General features: G+C 35.5%; 1 protein-coding gene across 1 annotated transcript; it reads left to right on the top strand.

Annotated features, from left to right (window-relative positions):
- Nucleotides 1-105: 105 nt before the first annotated feature.
- LOC112558819 (SPRY domain-containing protein 3-like) lies at nucleotides 106-10319 on the top strand. The gene is made up of 11 exons (XM_025229505.1): nucleotides 106-251; nucleotides 2007-2196; nucleotides 2626-2741; nucleotides 3453-3540; nucleotides 4379-4526; nucleotides 4915-5100; nucleotides 5664-5813; nucleotides 6080-6137; nucleotides 6725-6787; nucleotides 7398-7591; nucleotides 7842-10319. The coding sequence occupies exons 2-11, from the start codon at nucleotides 2060-2062 to the stop codon at nucleotides 7974-7976; spliced, it is 1275 nt and encodes a 424-aa protein (XP_025085290.1). The 5' UTR covers nucleotides 106-251; nucleotides 2007-2059; the 3' UTR covers nucleotides 7977-10319.
- Nucleotides 10320-11421: the final 1102 nt, after the last annotated feature.

Here is an 11421-nt window from a genome sequence, read left to right as displayed (position 1 = left end):
ATTATTATCATAGGCCCACATAAAAACAAATTAAATGCCTTTGCTTAGCAGACGATATCAGGGGATGTAATGCTTTTGCATATTTTGAACGGAAGTTCATCAACGCCATCTAGTGAAGAGAAGCACGCGATACATGTACTTGGAAACATGTTCCGGCTGTTCCGTGTTGTGATTGTGACATGGTAGTGTAGGGACACTTGGTTCTTTACAGAGATCTTAAATCTTATTGATAATGTTCAGCATGTTTTCAGGTACGTGTGTTACATTTTTCAGATTGCCATAGAGATGAATTGTCTTGTTCAGTGTATGTTACAAGTGACGCCACGATTGTGAGTAACGTGTGAACTAATAATGCTAATAGTAGATTACTCAGTGTTTACAATCTATATCCAGCGTGTTGGCGTCATCGTGGTCTCAGAATAACAAATTTGTAGTCTACAAATGTCAGTAATTAATTAAATAATATATAATTTAATCAGTATCACGCAATGGCTAACTAAATCTAAATAAGAGAGTTTAATCAGTATTACGCAATGGCTTACTAAATCTAAATAAGAGCAAGATTAGATACTGTTGATGTATAAATAGAAAATTCTTTTTAATGAAAGAGTGTCAAACCAAAACTCAAGTTCCCCGCTACAGGTATTTGTACGCTTGTGTGTTAGTATTGCATTACTCATTGTAATCCATGGATCTTGTAGGAAATGCTTATAATCAGAGAACCAGCATGCGTTGTTTAAAATTAAGTGGGAGTTATTCAAATGATTCGACCACTCCAAGAGGCAACGCAAATTTGCCAAGATGTTAGAATCATTGTGTACAGTGTCAGGGCTTTTGAAGTCAAGACGAACACCTGAAAGTGCAGGTAGAGAAGTGCAACCCAGGCTAACAACTTTATCTGCTTGCGATAGAACTTGTCCTGCAATACTCCTAGCAATAAGTCCTTGATCCAAAAACAAGAAGAAGAGAGGGAGCGAATTGTATAAATGAACTATCTTGGGCCAGTTACATGACCCTTGCTAGAAGATACAGGCATTCGTCAACAGATATCTGCATGTCTGCACCACATCCTCAACATCAGATGGCCCGAGAAGATCTCCAATACATACCTGTGGGAGAGAACCAACCAAAAACCTGCCAGCCAAGACATCAAGAAGCAGAAGTGGGGCTGGATTGGTTACACCTTGCGAAAGCCAGCTGACAATTTAACAAGACAAACTTTGGGCTGGAACCTTCAGTGGGGGTGCAGGGTTGGAAGATCCAGACAAACATGGAGGAGATCAATTCACACAGAGGCAGAAATGGCTGGCATGACATGGTCCCAACTGGAAAGGGACGCCCAGAACCGGGTCCAATGGTGGGGTGTGGTTGTGGCCCTATGCTCCACTGGGGGCGAATAAGAGCAAGAAGAAGAATCTTGCTAGATGTGGAGTGTGTATGGGAAGTGAGAAGAAATAGAAACACATTATACAACGCGTTGAATGTAAATTGTTTCTTTATTGCTAAGTAATCACACCATCTTGCTATTGTCAGTGTTAAATCTTAGCAGAGTATAGAGTAGGGGTTGAGTTTACATAAAAGATTATGAAAACTATTCACTAAATCAACGAAACAATAATAAAATAATTCTGAAGACTTTAGTGCCTGAAAATAAAAGTGCATTTATACTTGTATGAAAGTTTTTGGGTTTGTGTTTAGTTAGTTTTTCTTCCTCTGCAGCATTACTTTTCACTTTCAGAAGTTTGTATCCTGAATCTTTAAAATATTAAAGTCAATGTATCATTTTACTTAATGAATAAAATGATAATAAAAAACAGATTTTTAAAGCACATACCCACACTTGTAAGGAGCATGTTTTTAGCGGTTAAAACAAGAGTGAGATATGGAGAGCATACGAGGGATGGAAGAATAAACAACAGCACTGATGATGAATAGAAGACAAAGATAGAAAATGCAAAGAAGAACCCAAGTAACAAGAAAATATTAATTAGTATTTATTGTTCCAGGCCATGTAATGGATTAAGCACCAGTCATTGAAAGGGGAGAAAAACTGTTTACAATGGAGGCATTTTTACGAAACCAAATACTCAATGTCTATCCACATCGGCCTCCAGCTATGCAAAGGAATGACGAGAAAAAGGATGCGAAGCTGCCTCATCGCTTTGACTCTGTCCTTGTAGATGGGGACTTACTCAGGTATAAAGTATATTTGTAGATGGGGAATTACTCGCTCAGGTATAAAGTAGCTTTTTTGGTGAGGTGGTTTATAAGTCTGTTGTACCTTAACTCTTAGCAGTTCAGGGATTTTTAATGATTTTTTTTTTATACTGTGTGTGTGTTTTTAAGTAAATTATAAAAAGATTACCTGTTCTTTGTTAAGGTTCCATGGGGTTTTACAGAGCATGTACTTACCTTTGCATGGAAATTAATAGTGCAAGTAGTAGCATATATTTAAAAAAGTTTTTTTAACACTGTATGTAATAATATGCTTATTATTAAGATGCATTACCATCACTATACTGCCAGTCAAACAGGTGGGACTTTTTACTTGGAAAACAATAGAGAGCAATTATTAAGACCTTTTCCAAGGATTAGAGATTCTAATGTGCAAAACTTATATTTCAGCTACAGCCCTAATGTTCAGCAGCGTGTGGGAGTGTATATAGCAGCGAAACCAGTCACACCAGAGAACAATTACTTTGAACTGGAAATCATTGACCCAGGTGTTAGCTGTTGCATTGGTAAGAATAAGCAATCTTATAGGTATTTTTCAAGAGGAGCCATATTACAGTAACCTATAATGTGTTACTTTTACACAAACCATTCTCCATCATTACCAACTACTTTCACTGCAAATGGGTAAATGTGTAAATGAGTGCTTGTAGCATTGAAACAGAATTATACAGATCACCCTGGCAACTTCTGTTCATGCATAATAGGAAGTCAGTATCAGACAGCAGGAAAGGAATCTTATTTCTAAATCTTATACCTAAAGCGGCTTATTATTATCAGCTGCTATTATCAGGATTTGTCCCAGAGGTTGATGGTTATTAATTTTAATTCTGCATCTAGTCTGTATGCTGTTTTAGAAGAGCATGCCAGTAATGAAGCCTGTATTAGTGTGTATATTGGTAATCATTTCAGTAAACTATACAATTATAGACAAAGATTTAAAATTACCTGCATACCAGCATACTTATTGGTTTGCATATATACACACACATGCGCACCAAAGAACATTGCTTATTAAGAGCCAGTATCAGTAGAACTGGTGAAAGATTTTCTTTTAAAATTAGAGATGGAGGGTTTTGCTGAATTTGTTTGCTTATACACACACATATATATACATACACGGTATTTTAGATACAAAGATCTTTTAAAGATATTTTAAATTTGTAATGGGTTTAAAAATATGTATATTATCAGCAAGTACTTGCTGTTTGTTGTTTCAGCCATTGGGCTAGTTCCATACCAGTATCCTCTGTATGCACAGCCTGGGTGGAAGGCCTTTGGTGTTGGTTATCATGCAGATGATGGAAGGTGAACTTTTCTGTTCACCCTACAATTAAAAATATTTAATAGAGTTGCTCATTTCTAGAGAAAGGAAGAAAAAAAATCTTTTTCATTTGATTTTAGAAATCTAAGATTCAGAGGTAATGGAAATCCAACTTGAGTGTTTTCTTTAGGTTTTGAAAACCCTTAGGATTGTAACACAAATTGTGCATGTCTTTTTGTACAGTGGCTCTTCTTTTTAACCTTACTAACAAACATTAATTTATAAGAAAATGGAGTTTTGCGCAAATTGCCATGATTGCACCCAGACCTTTTAAAGCACATCTTTCTACTTAACTCTGTCAGGGTTAGAGCCCAAAAAAATCAGTTGTCTTGCCCTGCCAAGGCAATCACAGGCTGGACTTGAAACTTGATAAATCTAGCAGCTTTTTTTCCATAGCAACAGAAATTTATATTAAGTGAATTTTAATACTGTAATATCATAAATCTTTTGAGGGACAAGCAAGGAATGTTTATTTTGGAATAGACAGGACACATTTTGTACATGTCACTACAGACACGTATGCTTCTCATCTGTCTCTATGTTCTCTGAGGGACATCAGTGTCAGGCTAGCTAAGAATGTGCACTTTGTGAAAACGTCAACACATTATGGTGAAACTACAGCTTGATCAATTATAGCAATCTAATTCATTAAGTTGATTATATGTATGACCCCCAAAAATGATGTTATAAATATCTAAATGGCCCTAGACAGAAAAAAAATGTCCACCCCTGTTCTGTGGGAATGTTGGTGTTCTCTTTATCACACACATCACTTACTTTTTTTTTTCACCGATACATGGCTTTCAAAACAAACATTTCCAGGTTGTACAAGTCAAGTGGAATGGGGCAGGTGTATGGTCCACGCTGTCATTTAGGTGATCACATGGGTTGTGGAATCAAATTTCCAGCTGGAGCAAACCCAAAACAGGCTGGTCAAGCATATGTATTTTTCACACGGAATGGTAAAGAGGTAAACATTTTTTTTTAAAAATGGCAGCAAAGTTTTACCTCTGATCTTTCTTTGGTCTCTAAAGACAAAATAAGGGATTGTTGCACCATACATTTTTGGCTAAACAAGGAAAGGTAGTCTTAGGAAGATTAAAAATCAACAGTTTAAAGATATATTTAAGAGCATGTGGGAATTCATTGAATTTTAGTGAAGCAGACATTTGTTAGTCAACCAATGTGAAAAAGTCATTTTAATTTAGAAAATGTTTTCAGATTCTTTCTCTGTACATATGCATAATAAACTTGCACGTTCCTTACATTTTATGTTAAATCAAACAGTTCACATTTATAGTGGTCTTAGTAGCACATATAGATTTTGTGGATAATGTAGACACTGATTCTTTTTCCAGCTTGGGTCTGTGAAAATACCAGTGCCTCAGGGAGGTTTGCACCCAGCTGTTGGACTCCACTCTGATGGGGAGGAGGTACGCCTGAATCTGGATGCTGAGTGGCCAAGAGAAGATGCCATGCTAATGGCTATAGACCATTGTGAGGAAGACTGGCGAAGACTTCATGATATAAAGCTCATTGGGCAGGTGCATGTGGTTTAGCATCTTTCTTAGTGTATTGGGCTTCAAAATTAAGAATTTTTTTTATTACATGCAAATAGATATGTGTATGTTTTCAAAGATATATGTATATGACTAACTTTGTTTTTAGCACTATATGTGCTTCTTCCTGAAAATGTATTAACAATGCAGTTGCTCATGTTTGTAATAAGCTCATGACTGCAGAATGTTTTATAAGCTTGTCAGCCGCTTTGTGTTTAGCTCCATATTCAGCTGAGGTTAACATTTCTCAAGTTCTCAGTTATTCACAATATTTTGTGTAGTTGTTCTCTGAATTTAGTCTACAATTCAATAGAAAATCACCTTTTGCTTCTTTGTTTGGTGCCAAGATGTTAATTCCAGCTACATTCAAATGACAGGTTGAATTTGAGGCAGATGATAGGTTAAATATAAATGTGCATCTGTGTAAATTAAAAAGGTATGTGTCAAAAGACAGAGGCAGTATTTAGGAAAGATAGAGCTGATTTTTTTTTTTTTTTTTTTTTTTTTTTTTTTTTTTTTTTTGATAAGTTTATTTCTTCTTGTTTTAGATATTGGAATATGATGGACGTGGCAAAACGATACATGATGTAGGTCTGGCCCAAGCCCGCTTACCACTTACAACCACAAATCACTATTTTGAACTGGAAATTGTAGACCCAGGAGAAAACTGCTACATTGCTATTGGCATTGCTAGAAAAGTGAGTATGCATAAACATTTTATGATATTTTGTGTATGAATTAAAAACTACTGTGTAATTGTAAATATGTATGTCTACCTTTTTGTTGTGATAAGAGCTCAGGGTGGTCTGATGGCACAATGGTTAGTGCCTGTCACCAATACAGTGAGGTTACACTGTTCTTTCTCTGCATGTGGCCTTTGTTTACAGGCCTGGCTGCTTTGCTGTGATATAGCCTTAGTTGCTGGCTCAGTTTAAAACATCAATATTCTTATTTTTATTTACAGAATTACCCCAAGCACAGGCATCCAGGGTGGAACCGTGAGTCTATAGCATACCATGCAGGCAAGTCACACCTGAACACTGTAAAATTTGAAGAGCCTATAATTTTACTTTAACTTTTTTTTAGTTCCACCTTTTGCAATAAACAGGGCATATGTCTGACTTGCCTTTTCTTTTCTTTTTTTTTTTGCAAATGCTAGAAAAGTTGCTGTACAGTGAAATTCTTACCTTGTATGGTTTATGAAATTTTCTTGAAAAAAATCAGACAGGAGATTCTACTATGTGTTCTTGCAGGTCTTCAGTTTTATTGATGTGCAGAGTTTGCCAAGTGTTAGGATGTCACTAAAATGTGAAACTGCTTCCTGCTCAGGAAAGAAAACTTAAACCTGTGACACCTGTAGTTGGAATTATTGGCTGCAAAATCTTAGCGGTCTTGTGGTGTCTAGCATTTTGGGTTTTTGTTTTTTCAAGGTGATCTTAGATAACTGAATGCACGGTTAATTGAAGACCAGATAATTGAGGTTCCACAGTACTAACTTTCAAAGAGTGTGCACCAACTCATAACTTAAAAAACAATGAAGGCTAAAGATTGAGATTATTCCTGTTGAAATGTCAGAAGCTACATGCTGTAAATGTCTCTTTCTTTTCAGATGATGGGAAAATATTTTTAGGATCAGGAATAGGAGATCCATTTGGACCAAAATGTCATAAAGGTAAAAAAAAAATCTTGTCAATTTATTGCAAACTGAACTGTAGAAATATATCATTGTAAAAGTTAACTTTAAAGTATTCAAACATTTTGGACATAGATCTACAGATGAAGATGGCTAGCAGATCCCTTCCCCATGCATTCTCATGCTTTTGTACTTATTGTTTCATTGGTAAAGACACACCTGTTTGAGGTGCATCTATATTTAAAGGCTGAATCTTGATCAAATTCTAAAGACAAGTTTATGTTTTCTAACAGGTATTGCTTTCTTTGAATAAAAGGTCTGTTGAAAAATAAGTCTTTATAAACATGCATGTCATAACTTGAGACAGATTAACTCAGCATGCACAACAAATGGATCATCAACACTGAACAAAAATCAGTAGTGCAGTAGAAATTAAAGATTTGGGATTTTTTTCCTTTGGTTTCTCTGTTTCAGATTATGCAGCCTAATTTTTAGCTTATGTCTTTTGGAGTATGATAAAGATGCATGTATAATTGAAAAATTAACTCGATTGTGTTTACTTTTATTTTCTACATTAAACAAGGAATTATCGAACAAAAACTTTATAACTATGCTTGCATATTGAAAACATTTTTCAAATCATTTCCAGGTGATATCATGGGGTGTGGCATCCTGTTTCCTCCGGACTATGATCAAGAAGAAGCAAATGCAGCAGTTGATGAAAATGAGGATGATGCTGAAAATGAAGACTCTCCCTCTGAATATGGTGACGATGAAGAATATGAAGAAGATGCTCACCCTAAGCAAGTGGAAGACATGGAAGAGCAGGCAGGCACAGTTGAGGTAAGGTAGTACACAACCTATAGCGTAGTACATTTTCTCTCTTTCTTATTCTATTAACTTTATAATAGTCTTTATGTTTTTCTTAATTTCTTTTGTACGTTGTAAACTCTTCTAAGCCTGCTTGGCCTTTGTTTTTATGGTATCTTCTTTAAAAAAGTAAAAAGTTGCCCTAAAAGTTGATTGGGGGCTGGGGGGGGGGTTATTTTTGCTGTTGTCGTCAGCAGTGTAAAAGAAACTTTTGCTGTTTCAGGTGTTTTTCACTCGCAATGGCAAATTCATTGGTAAAAGACGAGCGGTCATTCCTAAAGGAGGTTTCTATCCAACCATTGGCATGCTGAGCAGTTGTGAGAGAGTTCGGGTGGATCTAAACCCACTCACTGGTTGATGCTGATGTCTTTTAGGTTGAAGATAAACTCTTAACAAAATTCTGAATTCAAGTGAAAGGACACTGTGAGTGGCAGAAACCTGATAGCTTTGGGACTTCTTTTTTCAGAGCAATGTTGCCTTCATAGTGTATCATTTTCTTTTAGATGTGAATCTGCCAAGAAAACTGAAACACTCTACCTGTGATATGTTTGACATGTTATTTATGCCACTTGAAAAGGTTCGACTATGTGTATTCATCTTTGTGGTGTTTGAAAAATTAACACTGCCTGTGATTAAGAACCTGGATCAAGATATGCAAAGAGTGTAGTGATGTGGACTGAAGAGACATGAATTTGAACAGAGAAAGCATTTAGTTATGATTCTTTTGCTTATTATTTTTCTTTTTCATTCATCTTTCATTTGGCAGGACATTACCAGGTGTTGGATCAACCTGTTGGTGCAAAATCTGCAGTGCACTATAAATTGGGAATTATGACTTTAAACAGGCATTGTTGCTTTATAACGTTGTCGCTAATATTTTGTTGTCTACACAGAATCACACATTCACTATATCAGCTGTGGTCAAATATGGTGCTGGAATCTTCACTTGATAAAATGGAATTTTTCTGGAAAATATTTAACATAGTGTGTGTGCGTGTATGCATGAATGTATGATTGAGTGAGAACAAGAAAAAAGTTATTGGTGGGATTCTTCATCTGGGATAGATGCGGTCCACTTAAAATCCACATAGTATGGTCAGTGTTGCATCTAAGATTTTGTTTTCAAATTTATGAGAGTTGCATTGGTGGGGTATTCACTCCTGGAAATAGTTTAATTTGTAAGTAAAAAAATAAACAGCCATGTAAATGAAGTCAGACATTGTTTGAAAATAATTGTTGTGAGTCTGAAAGGATTGTGAATGTTTATGTTGATGTGCAGCTAACAGAATGGTAATTCATGAAAGTGGTGCATGTCACATTTTCCTCATAAACTGTAACATTCAAATTTGTTAATTTAAAATAAAATGATTTTATATCAATAAATTTTATTTAGGTGCCATTTTTCCGTAGTCAGGATTGTTCCAGCAAGCGCAAAGCCAGCTTGCTTGATGTGCTTACCTTCTTTTTTCAGTTGTAACTTTCTTGACAGTTAGGTGCCAAAATGCAGTTATATGTATTCCTCCTGCATTCTAAAACATTTCTTTTGCTGGTCCAAAGCTATAAAGAAATAATTTCCTTAATTTAATGATGCAGGTACTTGAACTGTTGGTTTAGCAACTTGTTTTTTCTTTAATCCATCTATATTTTTCTATAAAAAGCTTTAGTGAAGAATTTGATGTCAATCCCCATGTTATGTACTATTACTTTGTTTATGTTGATTCTTTACAGGTCAAGGAGAGAATCTAAAGCCTAATGAAGAAACATGATTAATTTAGGTATGAAGTGGTATATACGTGTATTTCTTTATGGTGTTGTTTGATGTTTTAGATCATAGTTAATGTACACATGCTTTGAAGTGTTTGCGTGCAATGTGATTTTCATAAGAAAGAATCTATTTAACACACAGAATGCAATGTTTATGTTTGTTTGCAAGAGGTTTTTATGAGTATTTTTGTAGCATAAGGTAAAATATTTTTGAAAACGGCAACTTGCTCATAACTTTAGCTAAATTAACAGAATTTTGGTAATGATGTTTATTCCATTTTGATTAAAAAAAAAGTTTGGTTTAATTTTTAATGTTCATTCTTGTAACTTCTGTTGTTATAGTTTGGTAGAGAACTCTCATACTTCATTCTTTCCAGGGCCATGTCTTTTTTTTTTTTTACCCCTTTTCTGACTCAAGCGGTTACCTTAAAATAATGTATAATGTTTGTTAAATGGTACCTTATCTCAGATTACTTGAATTTAAAGCTCCGTTCTGCTAGTGCTAGGTTTCCATGATGAGGGGGACAATCATATGAAATGCACATTGGAAAAACAGATGCTTAAATTCGCATATAATTAGTAATGATACCTATCTGAAAAATTAAGTGATGCTGCAAGGGTTTTAACAATGATTAAAGAGCTAAAGAACATAGGGATAGCTTTTATGGCTTTTTGACAGTTTTAAAATTGTTACAAGCTTCATTGAACCTAACCATTAAAAGAACTAATTGTGTACATTTAGATGCTATGCACCTACAGTGACCAAAGCTGTTGGTTTGTTTTTTTTTTTTGTGTGTGGATAGATTAAGGAACATTAAGACAGGTAAACTGATCACCTCATTTGCTGCAATAAATTATAAGTTTGTCAAGAGTTTATTACTAATTGCTCGTGTGGTTCAAAAGCATGCAGAAATACATCTCAAATAAGAACATTCTGTTAAAGGCTAGGTTTTGTGTATGTTAGTTATTTCTTGTCATCTGTTTTACCTACTCTTTTAGGCATAAAGCTCAAATACATTGAGGACTACATTCCCTCTGTCCATTTCTTAACTTTACTTGCTGTCACACAAGTCTGTTTGGTCTGCTTTGTCACTTGTTACATCCATGATGAAGATGTACCCCTGACAACTAAGTATGAGTCAACCAACACAGATCAAGATCAGGGAATGTAAAGAAAATAATAGCTTTTTCATGCAGTCACATCAACCATGCAAGAGAAATCATGTATGAAAAAAACGTTGTCCTGTAGAATTGGATCTTCTGATCATTTTTTTAAAGGTGATCTTACTAGGCTCAACAATCAAGAGAATCTTTTAATTATGACCTGTTTCTCTTCATCATAGGAACAAATAGTGTTTGTGGCACTGCTGCAACTGTTGACATCATTAAATATGATCCTGTTGTGACAGTTATTGACTAATGCTGCATTAGCTGTGGTGTCAAATGCATTTCAGGTGTTCTTTACAGCATTGCTTTTTAATGTTTACTAGGCGGTAACCTCCTGCTGTATGCTTGTTTCTTTGAGAGCTGTCCTCATATTGTACTAAGGTTTTCTTATTTTTGTTTATTGGCCTTTTGTTGTTTATCATGCTTATTTTACACAGTGGAGAATTATACAGACAAGCTTTTGGTGTTGTTGCAAGAACTTTTGCTTTTATAGACACCCCCCCACCTCTTTCATATTGCCAGTTTTACATTCATTGCTTTTTATTCTTGGTCTCACACTTTTATAATAACATATCTTGTTGCACCAAATTTATGGAATGATTTCTGAACTGTTGGATATCTCTTCAGAACACAGTTAAAAGCATCTGTTAGACTGTTAGAGCACTGCTCATACCGTCAAGGTTGACCGTTTGCACTTTTCTTCAACATGACAGCATAGGTCGTCTACCGTTTAGACCAGGTGCCCAACCTACGGCCCGCGGGCCATATTCGGCCCGCGACGCGGTGCCATCCGGCCCGCGAAACTTCTGCCCACAGTGCAGGAAATCGGCATGTTAGTAATAAAAAAACGAAAAAAAAAAAAACGAAAAAAG

The sequence above is a fragment of the Pomacea canaliculata genome, linkage group LG3 (assembly GCF_003073045.1).
Source record: "Pomacea canaliculata isolate SZHN2017 linkage group LG3, ASM307304v1, whole genome shotgun sequence".
Taxonomy (NCBI): Eukaryota; Metazoa; Mollusca; class Gastropoda; order Architaenioglossa; family Ampullariidae; genus Pomacea; species Pomacea canaliculata.
This window is presented reverse-complemented; position numbering and strand designations above follow the sequence as displayed.